The sequence below is a fragment of the Sceloporus undulatus genome, chromosome 6 (genome assembly GCF_019175285.1).
Source record: "Sceloporus undulatus isolate JIND9_A2432 ecotype Alabama chromosome 6, SceUnd_v1.1, whole genome shotgun sequence".
Taxonomy (NCBI): domain Eukaryota; kingdom Metazoa; phylum Chordata; class Lepidosauria; order Squamata; family Phrynosomatidae; genus Sceloporus; species Sceloporus undulatus.
The window spans coordinates 136004677-136018861 of NC_056527.1; the positions used below are offsets into that span (position 1 = coordinate 136004677).

At 42.4% G+C, this 14185-nt stretch overlaps 1 protein-coding gene across 1 annotated transcript in view; it reads left to right on the forward strand.

Moving 5' to 3' along the window:
* The window catches only part of LOC121933996 (sortilin-related receptor-like), an 87836-nt gene that overhangs the window by 56128 nt on the left and 17523 nt on the right, over positions 1-14185 (forward strand). Inside the window, exons 18-30 of the mRNA XM_042473975.1 lie at positions 651-884; positions 1421-1528; positions 2223-2354; positions 2980-3111; positions 3394-3528; positions 4249-4404; positions 5378-5527; positions 6817-6945; positions 9632-9758; positions 10359-10528; positions 11917-12029; positions 12337-12441; positions 13445-13517. Of these exons, the coding sequence (XP_042329909.1) occupies positions 651-884; positions 1421-1528; positions 2223-2354; positions 2980-3111; positions 3394-3528; positions 4249-4404; positions 5378-5527; positions 6817-6945; positions 9632-9758; positions 10359-10528; positions 11917-12029; positions 12337-12441; positions 13445-13517 (1764 nt within the window). The remainder of the gene's footprint in view (positions 1-650; positions 885-1420; positions 1529-2222; positions 2355-2979; positions 3112-3393; positions 3529-4248; positions 4405-5377; positions 5528-6816; positions 6946-9631; positions 9759-10358; positions 10529-11916; positions 12030-12336; positions 12442-13444; positions 13518-14185) is intronic.

Genomic DNA, 14185 nt, shown 5'->3' on the forward strand with positions numbered 1-14185 from the left:
TAAACACCCTAAAGATGCCAAATTCCATGATCTTGGAAACTAAATAGGGTTAGCTGTGGTTAGTATTTAGATGGGAGGCCACCAACAAATACCATATACTGTAAGCTATATTTTAGTGGAAGGAACTGGCAAAACCACCTCAGAAGTACAGTGGACTCCCTTGATATTGGCTAAGATTTGGTTCCAGGACCTCTCCGTGGATACCAAAATTCATGGATGCTCAAGTCCCATTAAATACAGTGGTGTAGTAAATGGTCTACCTTTATATAAAATGGCAAAACCATGGTTTTATTTTTGGAATTTATATATTTTTTGAATATTTTCAACCTGTGAGTGGTTGAATCTGTGGATACAGAAGTCCGACTGTATTCCTTGTCTTAAAAAAATCCCATGTAGTACATGGGGTCACCATAAATAAGTACTCATCCACTCAGAAAGCCACTAGAAATGTTTCATATCCAAGTCAAATACTCAAACTACTACATCATCCTGGCTCATTTCCCTATCCCTGCTTTAACATTTGTGGTCTTGGATTTACCCTATTGGAATTTAAAGGCTTTGTTGTTGACCTGGGAATCCTTGCCTCACCCCATCAGGCCTATGCTCCCACTGAAGCACATTTCCTCCCAGCAACTCTCCCTTTTCTTGAATCTTCATGCAGCTGTCCTACTGCTTCCTCTCTTTCCTTCCCCGGCCCTCTTCCATGTGTCCTTTTATGTCCCCTTTTCATCTCTCTCTTTTTCTGTGCTTGCTTTTAGCAGTTTACCACACCTGTGAAGCCTCCAGTTTCCAGTGTCACAATGGGCACTGCATTCCTCAGAGATGGGCATGTGATGGAGACGCTGACTGCCAAGATGGATCTGATGAAGATCCCACCAACTGTGGTATGGAGACAAAGGGGGTGAATGTCTCTCTAATGCTGCTTCTGTATTGAAGAAATAATCTGGTTTGACACCACTTTAGCTGCCATGGCTCCATGCTATGGAATTCTGGGAAATGTAATTTGTTGTGGTACCAGAGCCTCATAAATAATAATAATAAATAATAAATGTAAGGTTCTCTCATAAACTTCAGTAAGAGCATACACTCAAAGAGACCGTATGTACTGTCTTGATAAAGGAATATAAAGTCAGTTGGATGGGAAGAAAGGCACAGGATAACAAGGCAGTCTCTGCCACATCAACAGAGCTGGAGATCAGATTGAGGTGGCACATTAGACCTTTTCAAAAAGTTAGTTGGCACTGAATTGCAAATCAAAAAATCCAAGCATCCAGCTGTGTAATACTTCTCAAACTTGCACCCCCAGCTCAGTGAGACTATTCACATATGTGCAGGCAGGGCTGAAAATTGCATTCACTCACAAGATGGCTTTATTTATTTTTACTATTTATTTCTCTGTTGTGATTAACTTGAATGGCAGAGACAAAATGCAATGGCTTCCAGTGCCCAAACGGAACTTGCATCCCTTCCAGCAAACGGTGTAATGGCGCCCACGACTGCTCTGATGGCTCTGATGAACAGCATTGTGGTGAGTATAGCTGTGGGATGTTGCACTGCAGTGATATGTGTGTGTGTGTGTGTGTGTGAGAGAGAGAGAGAGAGAGAGAGAGAGAGAGATGGAGATATCCGACAGAGCTGCTTTTCCAGATCTCCACTGGTTGTGTTGATATCTCATCTACATCAGTGCTACTCAAAGTGAAGGTCTTCACTTTGAGTATGAACCATCAGGTGCCAGTCCACAGAGATTATTCAGGGATGGGGAGGAAGAAACCATTGTAGCCCCTATGCCCAAATATGGTACCAGTCTCTGGAAGAAAATATTGCTGATCCACCACATCAGGGTACACAATTATAGCATTATAATTCCACTTTAATTACTGTGGCAACATCCTGGGGAATCCTGGGATTTACAGTTCAGGGAGGACTATTTAGAGTTCTCAGCCAGAAAGCTCTAGTGCCACCCCAAACTGTAATGTGAAAGGGCCCCAGATATCTTGAGAAGTGCTGATCTTCATTTATTAAAGAATAAAATAATTAATAAATGATTTTTTATTTAAAAAAATCTTGAACAATAATGCAAGTCAATAAAAGAAGAAGAGTTAAAATCAGAGGATGTGATATTTAAAACCAGACTGTGATGATTAGGTGCACCAAAAGAAAGTGGTGGGGCTCTTCTTTTGAAACATTTTTTTCCTCTCTTTTTCCTTTTCTCTGGTCCGCAGAACCCCTCTGTACACGCTACATGGATTTTGTTTGTAAGAACCGACAACAGTGTTTGCTGCGCTCCATGGTGTGCGATGGCACTGTGCACTGTCGAGATGGCTCAGATGAAGACCCTGCCTACGCCGGGTGCTGTAAGCATAGTTGCTGAGAATGGCAATGTTAAACTATGATTCCTGGATTTGGGGCAGGGCAGGGGCAATGGGGGAGCAGTCAGCCATAACAGCACATCTTTCCATCTGTTACCTGACTTGTTTACCCCTTTATGCTTTTCTATCTTCATATACCACCTCAATAAACCAGATTAGGTATTCTGTGTGAGGTCTGACCTGTGGTCGCTGATGGCTCCTGTAGCAATGAGTCATGAATCTGCTGTGAGTAATAGTCTCTACAGTTGGCCCTCTGTATCCACAGGTGTTTTTTTTTAGCCACTGATTCAAGCATCCACGGCTTGAAATTTTTCTGAAACAATAAATTAAGCAAACCCTAATTTTGCCATTTTATATAAGGGTCACCATTTTACTATCCATTGTATTTAATGGGACTTGAACATCCATGGATTTTGGTGTCCATGGGGTGTTCTGGAACCAAACTGCAGCGGATACTGCGGGCTCACTGTATTTTATAGGAGCTGTCCAAATGCTGTAATAAGGATGGGGCCATCCCTTTGGATAGCTCCTGAACTTGGATTATGTGTTGTTGTTGTTTTAAAAAACAATCCCCCACACCACCCCCAAAAATCTCCTCTCTTCCTTACAGCCCAAGACCCTGAGTTCCACCACACTTGTGACCAGTTTACCTTTCAATGTCAGAACGGCGTGTGCATCAGCTTGGTGTGGAAATGCGATGGCATGGATGACTGTGGGGACTACTCAGATGAAGCAAACTGTGGTGAGTATCAAGATCTTTTGTACTGGTTTCAGTTGGGATAGGGTTCCAGGAGACCTGAGTTTGAATCCCTACTCTGGTATGGAACCCCTCTGGATGACCTTAGGAAAGTCACACTCTTTCAGCATCAGAGGAAGGCAAGGAGAAACTCCCTCTGAACGAATACTGCTTAGAAAATGCCTCAGCATTGCTATGAGTCAGAAGAGACTTGAAGGCAAAAGACCTGAAGAACAGCAAGAAGTTTTCAGTAGGTGAGTCCTAACTGTATTCTCTTGCTTTGGCCAGAAAACCCTACTGAAGCTCCAAACTGCTCTCGATACTACCAGTTCCAGTGCGACAATGGACACTGCATCCCCAACAGGTGGAAATGCGATGAAGAGAATGACTGTGGTGACTGGTCTGATGAGAAGGTGTGTGGAGGTAAGAGTCGAGAACGTAGGACTCCTTTCCCAAAACAGTTGGGTAGCTTTGGAACTTAGCAGGAGAGAGAGTATAGAAAACCTCTTTACTGTCATCTCTCCACTGTTGTCTTACTGTACCTTGATAACAGAGTGATGGAGCTACTCTGGACAGGCTGGTGGACAGGGGTGGTTAAAGGACCCTCAGAGGAACTTTGAAGGTTGCATTCTTCTGTCATGTTCCCCAACCCATTGAATTTTTTTATTCCCCCAAATGCCCCCAAAGGTGCATGTCCAAAAATGGCCCCTTATGATTTCTATGGGCTTTTTTTGGGGGGGGGGGGGGGGGAGAAAGAAAAGTTTTGGAAACTTTTGATTAAAAAACTGAGCAGGTGCACACTCTTCCTTGCCCTAAGTTTGCTCTACTGGTCTAAAGTTTTGATGGAAGTAGAGCAAATCCACTGTATTGAGCTGTAGAGACAACCACTTGCATCAATGAAAACAACTGGGCATGTGGAAGGGAACAGTGTTATCTGGCTGTATGCTGGGTCAGCTCTGTGTTGCATTAGATGTAACATGCACCCATGTTGAGGACACACAAAAAAGAAAAATGTGTTGCCCCCTTTCACCCTTTCTTCTCCGAATCTTGCTGGATGTTGGAGTGGATGATTCCATAGTTGAGTCCAGCAGGGCTCTTCTGACGTTCTTAGTGCATCTCAGTCTTGCTGGCCTTTATTTTCAGGTTCAGCCATTGTACCTGTTACCACACCAGCCCCTGCCACATGTTCACCAAACCACTTCCGTTGCAATAGTGGCACTTGCATCATGAACAGCTGGGTTTGTGACGGATACCGGGATTGTGCTGATGGCTCTGATGAGGATGCTTGTCCCACCCCTGGTAAGTCTCCTCTGTTAATGATTGCTTTTATTATATTTACAGAGCACCATGTATCCATTTTCATCCAGAGGATTTACAGTCTGTATTAGGCAGTGGCAGCTGGTAGCTTCTATGTCAGTGGGAGGTAGTGAATGATCTCTAGACTTTAGTCCAAACTTTAAAGGAGACATCCATGATGCTAAACCTGTTTTCGGGATAGGGTTCATAAGTATCAGACTAAAACCCAGGATCGATGGATTTGGACATGGAAGGCACCGGCCACCCCTGACATCAGATACCCCATACATCTGGGGGATTTGAAGTAGATTAGAAAAGAATTTGAACAATTGCTGCTAAAGAATTTCACCCACAGACCTGCCACTGTTGCAGTCTTTTCCAGCAGGCTTATCCAGATGATCTTTAAATTGTGGATTTAAAATGATGAATTTTAAATGTGGATTGTTTTAATATGTCCACATCTTATCTGTCCTTTTAAACTGATGTGTGTTTTAACTGATGTCTTTTTAACTGAAGATGTTTGTCTGTTAATTGTTAATGTACCCCTTGATCCAGGGGAGAGCCAGATAAGAAATAATAATAATGATTATAACAAAACAACGATGATGATGATGATGATGATGATGATGATGATGATGATGATGATGATGATGATGATGATGATGATGATGACGACGACGACAGAGGCAGATACTCAATTGGAGTAGCCAGGCCAGAATTTCTCTCCTGTGCCTCTTAACATCTAAAGCAGATTTACAGGAGAGAGATAGGACTTGGCTTGTTGTTTTGAGTCTGCTGCGAGTTTCCTCATCCCTTAACCATGCTGAGGCTGCCATCTGGTGGTCTTGGGAGCAAGCAAACATAACTCCTGATCTAGCCTAAAAAGCAAAGTGTGCACGCATAACCATGAAGACACAGCATCCAGTTGTGAATTTCATATGGATACCATAAAATGCTCCTTTATTCTTGCCCCCAGCAGTTGGTGCAACATCAACCTCGGCCAGCTCTCCAGGACGGTGTAGTCGGTTTGAGTTTGAGTGCCAGCCTATGAAGAAATGCATCCCAAACTGGAAGCGCTGCGATGGCTTGAAAGACTGTCCGGATGGCATGGATGAGCTCAACTGCCGTGAGTCCTTGTTAGGATTGTGGCGGGCACTGGTGTAGGATATCCACTACTATGGTGTTGTGATGTTACAGACTTTTGTAAAAAATAAAATGTTGCCGTGTATATTAGAGAAATTAAGGTAAGGTATGGTTAAGAATGCAGTGTATGCTTCATGTTATAAGGAAAGAATAGGATGCTAAAAGGCGAGGTGGAGACCAGCTAGTCAAGAGGCAAGGAGGGATTAGAGTTAGTCAAAGGGAGAAATACAAGTCTATCCAAGTTAAAAATTAGAGTCAGAGCGAGAGAAGGGGATTTAGTTGTACTCAGGACAGTTCAGCTAGGATTTTGAGGAGATGGAGAGCCAGCATTGCTTAGTGGTTTAAATGTTGGGCTATGTTTCAGGAGACCAGGGTTCAATTCCTCACTTGGTCATGAAACCCACTAAGTGATTTTAGGCAAGTCACATGTGCTCAGCCTCAGGAGAAAGCAATGGTGAACCTCTTCTAAACAAATGTTGCCAAGAAAATCCATGCTAGACTTGCTGTAGGGTCACCATGAGTTGGAAATGACTTGAAGGCACACACTGCAATCACAGAGAAAGAGTGAATAAAGTCGGTTTGGATTTAATCAGTGTGAATGGGGCTGCAATTTAGTTATGAAATCCAAAGGGCATTTTCAGTGGTGGGGTCCAGAGAAACTTACCACCTATAGTATTATATATTTTTGGTGGATGGTGAAGACCTTTTAAATTCACTTTCACCTTTTTAACCTTAGGCTCTCATTGTTTTAATGAAATATATTGGTGGAATTAGGTGTGTTGTCTATCTCTTGTTACCATTATCTTTCTGCTACTCCACTCGCCAAAGTCAAATTGTCCTGAGATTGAATTTGGATGAGGCAGCACTGTGGAGATGGAATGTAGGTGAGGAATTTAGGTGGAGACTTTTTATATACTGGAAAGCATGGCTTAAAGGTTTTTGGACCTCCTGCTTTTCAGGTTTGAACCCATGGGATTGAGGATGTAAATCCATTTGTCATACCAATGCATGAATGTCCTGAAAATGGAAAATCTCACTTTCAGGTGTCAGAATCCCCAGATTCTCTCTCTCTCTCATATATATATATATATATACACACACACACACACACACACACACACACACACACACACACACATATATAATCTCAGATTACAGGAGAGATTACCCTTGGCATGAGACCCCAACCACTCAGAATGGACATTACTGAGATGGCTCAATGATCTGGCTTGTAATGAGAAAAGAACTCAGTATACCATTTCTGTCTTCCAGCGACACACAGTACCCTATCATGCCCAAATGGATTTAAATGTGAAGATGGAGAAACTTGTATCATGATGTCAGAACGGTGTGATGGATTTCTAGACTGTTCAGATAGCAGTGATGAAAGAAACTGTACCGGTAGGTGTGTGCACCTGTTTTTATACATAGACATACAATACACAGAGATATATATACACACACACACATGTGTGCAGTACACATAGTTGGGGATGGGATTGTAGACAGTGAGATCATAGGGTAATTTAATGCAGTAAGTGCTCACAGTGGCAATTATGTCATTAATGCTGCAAAATTCTAAATCCACAAGCAGGCAATACTTTCATTAGGCTCGACAGTTCCATCAAGTTAGTCACTAGAACTATTCATCAGGCTATGTGCAAACAACTGCGTAAGAGGGAAGGGAAGCATGAAAATCCAAAAATTCGGCTAGATGCCTTAAGTCATGGGTTTGTGGCTAAACTTGATCACAAGATGAAGATAGCAGGATTGATGGTGAAATGTCACAAGACAAGATGGTAGGTTTTGATTCCTAGAACTCCAAAGATGGTGGCAGCTAAAATATTTGCTTTTTTGCCTTAGGTGAAACACTTAGGTTTCTTTGATGGCATGAAACAGAAATACAAAAACAAAACAAAACTAGACAGTCCTTATATCAGCATGACTGGAAACTGAATTTTTATGTTGCAGATTAGTTGTTAAAGCTTGGAAGTGCAAAATGGAGTTTTACCACTTTAGACAAGGGGTGAGGAAAGCTGCAAGGAGAAATATAGTGAATCAGGAATATTGACTGTAGCCCAGCTTTCCTGTTTTTTTTCCTCCCTTGCGGGGAGTTTTTCTCCTGAAATCTGAGCAATCAATCAGTAATAGCCTTATCTACCTTTTTACTGAAGCAGCAGATTACACCTATGTAGATGGTAGGTTTTAGATAATAATGTTAAGATGCTTTCTTTGCAAGTTGTTCTTCCTCTCATCTTGATCTGTACCAGCCTTGCTGTTCTGTCAGCAAAATTCCTGGTTTTCAATTCATTATGGCTTAGATAATGGTCACGCTAATAGCAATCGATTGCTGTCTCTCTTTCCCACCATGCCCCTCCTCCCCACTCCCTTGCCTTGGGATTCAACCATTTTCTTCTTAAAGCACAGAGGGCCACTGAGCATCAATCACATTTTAGCTCTTTAATTAAATATTGATTTTGAGAGGCTTCTCTGGGCTCTTGCCTCACCCACCAGGCCACTGAGACCAACATCCTGGCCAGAATTGTAAACATAAGTACACAGACGGTTTTGCATTGTCCTTGCAAGCATCAGTGGCCTTGAAGAAACATGGACATTTTACCTGGATGTCTGGAGAGGTTTTGGAGTGATCTGTTCAATCTCACATGCATGGTGAAATGGCACATTGCACAGAAGAAGGCTAGGACTGGGAAGGGAAGAACTAGATAAAATGCTAAAGTGGAAAGGTATAAAACTGAACACTAAAGTTAGGATCATCCATCCCATTGCATTTCTTATCACTACGTATGAATGTGAGAGCTGGACACTGAAGAAAGCAGATAGGAAAAAAACTCATTTGAGATATAGTGCTGGAGAACAGTGCAGATACCACGGACAGACAAAAAGACAAATAAATAGGTCCTTGAACAGATCAAGCCAGAAATCTCCTTGGAAGACAAGATGACTAAAATGAGGTTGTCATACTTCGGCCACATTTAAACCTCGTCATCTACCCTCTTCTTTCCTGAAAGATCTCATCCCACCTCTCCATTTCTTCCTTTCTCCTTGCTGTCTTTCCTGACAGAAAGTCTTCATCTCAGTTCTAGCATGAACTGGCTGGCTCTGCTTTGATCTGGAGACGTTGAGAAGTTGTTCTCACCATTCTTCCTTAGTGGAGTTTTCTGTGAAACGAGAAAAGGTGGGCATAGCAATAGGAAAATATTGGGAGGGTTACAAATGAAAGCTGCTGTTGTCACCATCCCCTATAAATTTCATTGCCCCTTCCACAGCTGTGTAAATGGGCATGGGAAGTTGCATGCTGAAGCTGAAAATGCTTATTTGCTCTATGTAGAATCATTCCCAAGGGCTGAATGTTGGTCTGTCATTGGCACTGAGTGCCCTGTATGAATTTGGATTGGCATTTCTTGTTTTCTGTTGTTGTTGTCGTTGTTGTTAACTTCCCTCGTGTCGACTTGGTGTCCCTATGGATGAGACATCTCCAAAAACCCCTTCTTCAACTTCTCTACTCAGATCCTGCAGGGCCAGGTTCATGTCCTCCCTGGTTGAATCTAGCCATCAGCAAATGGGCTTCCTCTCTTTCTACTGCCCTCTAACTTTCCTAGCATCATTGTCCCTTTTAATGATTGAAGCCTTCTCATGAAGTGGCCAAAGTACGGCAGCCTCAGTTTAGTCTTCTTAGCTTCTGGAAAGAGTTCAGACTTGATCTGCTCTAGAACTCATATGTTTGTGTTCTGGGCCATCCATGGTATTCTCAGTACTTTTCTCCAGCACCACATCTCAAATGAGTTTATTCCTATCAACTTGCTTTACTGTCCAGTTCTCACATCTGTACATGATGATGGGGAATACAAAGGCTTGGATGATCCTAACATTAGTGTTCAGAGTAATGTCCTTAGATTTTGAGATCTTGTCCTGTTCTTGCCAGTCCTACTAATCTTCTTGACTGCGGTCTCTGTTCTGATCATTATTTGAAACAAGGTATGGCAATTCTTTGACTCAGTTTTCTTTGAATGTTTCAGTGTTTCCTGTCTCATTTTAAAGAAAGCATTTTCACATTTTCCCTCCTTAGATGAAACACTTGTCTATAAAGTACAGAACCTCCAGTGGACCGCTGATTTCTCGGGCAACGTCACTTTGACCTGGACTCGGCCTAAAAAGATGCCTCCTGCCTCCTGTGTCTACACTATTCATTACAGGTAACTCAAGAAATTTTGAGGATACTAGCAAAAGCAGAGGTGGCTTCCATGGAGGGGGTCAGTATCAATTTTCAGTCCTTTGGACCCCAGAAGCTGCAGCTTCACCATTAGCAGAAGTGCTCAGAATGTCACTCCTAGTAACTTCTAGATGTGTTTTTCCACTTGTTTCTGGCCTTTTGAGAATTGTAGCAGGGCCCCAAACAGTGAAATTTGGATAATTGTGCTCCTTTGGGGAAGACTATGTGGAGTTGTGATCCTGTTCTTGTTAATTATGTTTTTTAAAATGACTCTTGGATGCTGGGAATCTGGAAGGGCAGATGCTGTTACCAAATCCACTTGCCCCCACTGCATGTGCCCTGCAAGCTGCAGGATTCCTACCCCTGTTGCCAAAAATGCTGACAGGAGCAGGCAAAAGCCATATGTCTGAAACCAGGCCTAAAGTCAGGGAAAGGAACTACTAGTATCAGAGCTTTCTATCATCAGTATTCATAGCAAACTTATGATGAAATCTAAGCAAGTTTCTTAATTTTGAACCTAAAACCACATACCCCTGCCTAATTTCAAAGCAATGTTGTTTTTCCTCCAAACTTGCAAATCCAGGATGGTTGGAGAAGGCATGTGGAAGTCCTTGGAAACACACAGCAATAAAACCAACAGTGTCTTGAAAGTGCTGAAACCGGACTGCACATACCAGGTCAAAGTTCAGGTCCAGTGTCTGAGCAAAGTGTACAACACCAATGACTTCATCACCTTGCGTACCCCAGAAGGATGTAAGTCAGCCTGGTTGCTTGTACCACGGTGTAGAATTAGTGATATAGAGTTTAATCTATGTCCATGGCACCTGCTTACACATGGAGGTGGCTTGCTGTACCTCTGTATGATCTATCACTCTCACCTTGCCTATATGTATGTAATTTTCTGCACAAGGAGTGACTAGTTCATCCAGTCATTCCCAAGCCAGGAAGGGAACCCAACAGAAGTCCTGGCCTCAAAGGAGGTTGGATGACACCTTTGCATGATCTGTGTCTGCCTACTTCTAGTCACAATATATACCTATGCTACTTGCCATACACAGAACAGTGATGTCCTTTGTAATATTTAGTCTTAATTCTTTCTAAATTTATTGTTTGGAAAGCAGGAGTTTCTTTCAGCTTTAACCCAGACAAAAACAAAAGAAATCGAATTAAGTCTTAACTATCAGATGTTTGGGGAAAAGCTAATATAAGCAGGGCTGTTGGATTTTTCAGGGCTATCTGTGTTGCTGCCTGGATTCTAAATTTAATATTCATGTCTGTGTACACAGTCTCTTTCTCTCCCTCTCCTACTGTGCAGGGCTGTTAGATATTTCCTTAAAAGCCAATGTGGCAGTGGCTTTGTAGTTCATTTAGTTATGTGTTTGTTATGTTTATAGGCTTCCTTTCCTCCATTTGGTCTCCCAAGTCCCAGTTCTCCATTCTAAACACTACACCACAGTTGTCCCCATAATCTTCGTAACAATATTTCCTAAAACATCTGTTCCATCAGTATATCATGATGAACAGGAGGCAATGGAGCACATGCAGCCAGTAGAAAATTCTTATGAAAATTAAAAATTGGAACAGTTTAATCTTGACAATTAATTTGTGGAAGTACTGTCTTTAGAAAAAGCAAATCAGAACACAGCTTCAGGTTTTGTAAGATTTTGCTGTGAGTGTAATGAAGGCAAAGAGGGTCCTGAATTACTTAGTAGCAGATCTAACGTAGTAATCTAATTTATTTTTAAACTACTTAAATAAGGTAGCACTGCTTTGAATAACATAGCATACAACCAGAGATAGGAAAAAAGCTGCATTCCCAGCATCTCTTAGCTAGGGGATTGTGGGAACTGTCATCCAAAAAATCACTTTTCCAAGCTCTGCATGCAGCTGTGTGTCCTAAGCAAAGGAAATGGATGTCAGTCAATCCAGTATTCCAGTATTGTGGATAGTGACTCTGGATAATACAGTTGTTTCATAGGTACACAAACTGGAGTCTGAAATCTTCTCCCTCTTGTGTTTACCAATTTTCTTATATCCTCTCTCCCACCAAACTCCATCTGTCTTTAGTGCTATAAGGAGAGTATGAGCACCTGTAACTATTGGCTACTAAAGTTTTCTCCATCTCTTCCTATTTTTGCCAGTGCCAGACCCTCCACGCCACCTTCAGTTGACGCTGAAAAGAGAATCTGAAGGTGTTGTGGTTTGCCAGTGGGCGCCGCCAACCAACACCCACGGCCTGATAAGAGAATATGTTGTAAGTACATCTAAGGACAATGCCTTTCTTATTTCTTCTCCTCCTCCATAATGTTCTACCAAATAGGAGACCTGCACAAAGGTGGACAAAGGCACAATAGTAATTGTTAGTTCCAGAAGTGGGATGTTACCCCTCTGTACTTAAGGGCAATCTTTCAAATGGGTTGGGGGCAAGTTGGAAAAGAGCCTAATGTATCAAATGGAACATTCTCTTCTCAGTACCATCTTCACACAGTTTAACCTGCTGAAGCTCAACTTCAGTGGTCACCTGGGTCTACCTGTTTGGTTGGTTTTTCTTCCTCTGCTAGGTGGAGTACAACAGGATTGATTCCAAGGAGTGGTCATCCGTGAGAGCCCCCAGCAATTACTCAGAAGTTGAGAGGTTGCAGGTCAACTCCTTATATACTTTCAGGGTGAGTATCTGTTGTTGTGGTTTTCTTACAAGCACTTTCAGGTACTTTTCTCAATGTCCTGCCTGTTCCTTCCATAAAGCTATAGGAGGACCAGGGGTACATTCACAGTGCAGATATAGAGTACTATTATTCCGCTTTACCTGCCATGGTTCCATCATACAGAGTCCTGGGACAAACACTTTAGGGATTGAGAATTCTGAAAGCCAGCTTGGCATAGCTGGTCAAGAGCAAAAAAAAAAAAAAAAAAAAAAAAAAGCTGTTTCTCTTCCTTCCATTTTTTCCATTTCATTGTTTGTGTGTGGAGGAGGGGATGTTTTATTTAAAAAAAAAAAGCTTGGTAAAACTAGGGTAAGAATGAGTCCTGAATTGCCTTCCTACACACACATGTATTGAAAAATGTGCACAACCTTTTGCAAGCTTTAGGGGAGAAGACTTTATTCTCCCGCCCCCCTCATACATATGGAATGAAATATGCAAAGATTTACATTCCTACTCTCTACTGCATGCCCAGGCTGTTTCCCCACCTCTCTTGGTTCTGAGCTCCTGAAAGCTGCTGCATAGTGGGTATCTTTCTACCCCATGGATCTGCTTTTGAACCTCCTTGAATATCAGACACAAGTTTGAAGCAGAAGCATCCTAGATCCTTTCTTCTCCCTTGAGTTAAAGAAGCAGTGAGAGGCTTGCTTCCAGAGGTAGGGAAAGAGCAGGTGAAGCTGAGTGATGGATCAGAGAAGCTTCTCCCCAGGTTTCTGTATCAACTGTTGGGACCACTGGCATCTGGAGGTTTCCCTCCTCCTGGAACCTTGTTCCCAGGGTTCCGTGTGAACCAGGGATCCATCTCTGATCTGACATGGCTTTCATGCAGAGCAACAGTACATCTCGCCCTGAGCACTCTTTTCCTACCAGCTTTATCCCTGTGTAAAAACCCTGCTTCATTTCCATTAAAAAGCAAATTTTGCCAGCATGCCTTCTTGCATATTAATGAGCCTTTTGATTTGAAAAGGTTGCTGCGGTAACTAGCCGTGGAGTGGGAAACTGGAGCGATTCCAAATCTATACGAACCGTGAAAGGCAAAGGTAAAACCATTCAATAATGTGGGTTTTGTTTAAAACACACATGCACCTTTTTTCCTTTGTTTTGTTTCATTGTACCAGACAGCAGCAGAGGGAAGGGCAGAGGGGAGCCAAACCATAAACCCATATCTCAGTTTTAATAACAGTTTCGCTTTCTTCCCACATAGTGTTATTTTAATATTAATCTATTCCTTGGCAGCCTTGGAGGAGGTTCATTATGTTCTGCTTAGCTCTTCCCTTGGCTATTCCGTGCAACAATTACAGAGCCAATTGCAGTTGGCTGAAGGCCTGGGCTTACTGTAAATATTCATAATTTGCTACATTAAGCAGCTATGCTTTCATTCCTCATCCTCATGATCCCTGTACCCCAACGAAGGTGGGGCAGCTGTGCTGGGTGGGCAATTTTTGTCCCTATATCCCCCCCCCCAAACATGCTGCATGGATACATTGCCAGCAACCTGGAATTGACATATCTTCACTTCCAGTTTTTGTTTTGCAAGGGGAGATTTATGAGAGGGGTAGCATAACAAACTGTCATGTTTGGGAACTGTTTTAAGGTATTTAGGAGACATCAAAGAGAGAAGAACCCCAGACACAATTTTTAAAAGTATGGGGGGGGGGGGAGCTCAGTTGCCTAAAATGGGAGTTCGAGGCCACATACACCCAATGGG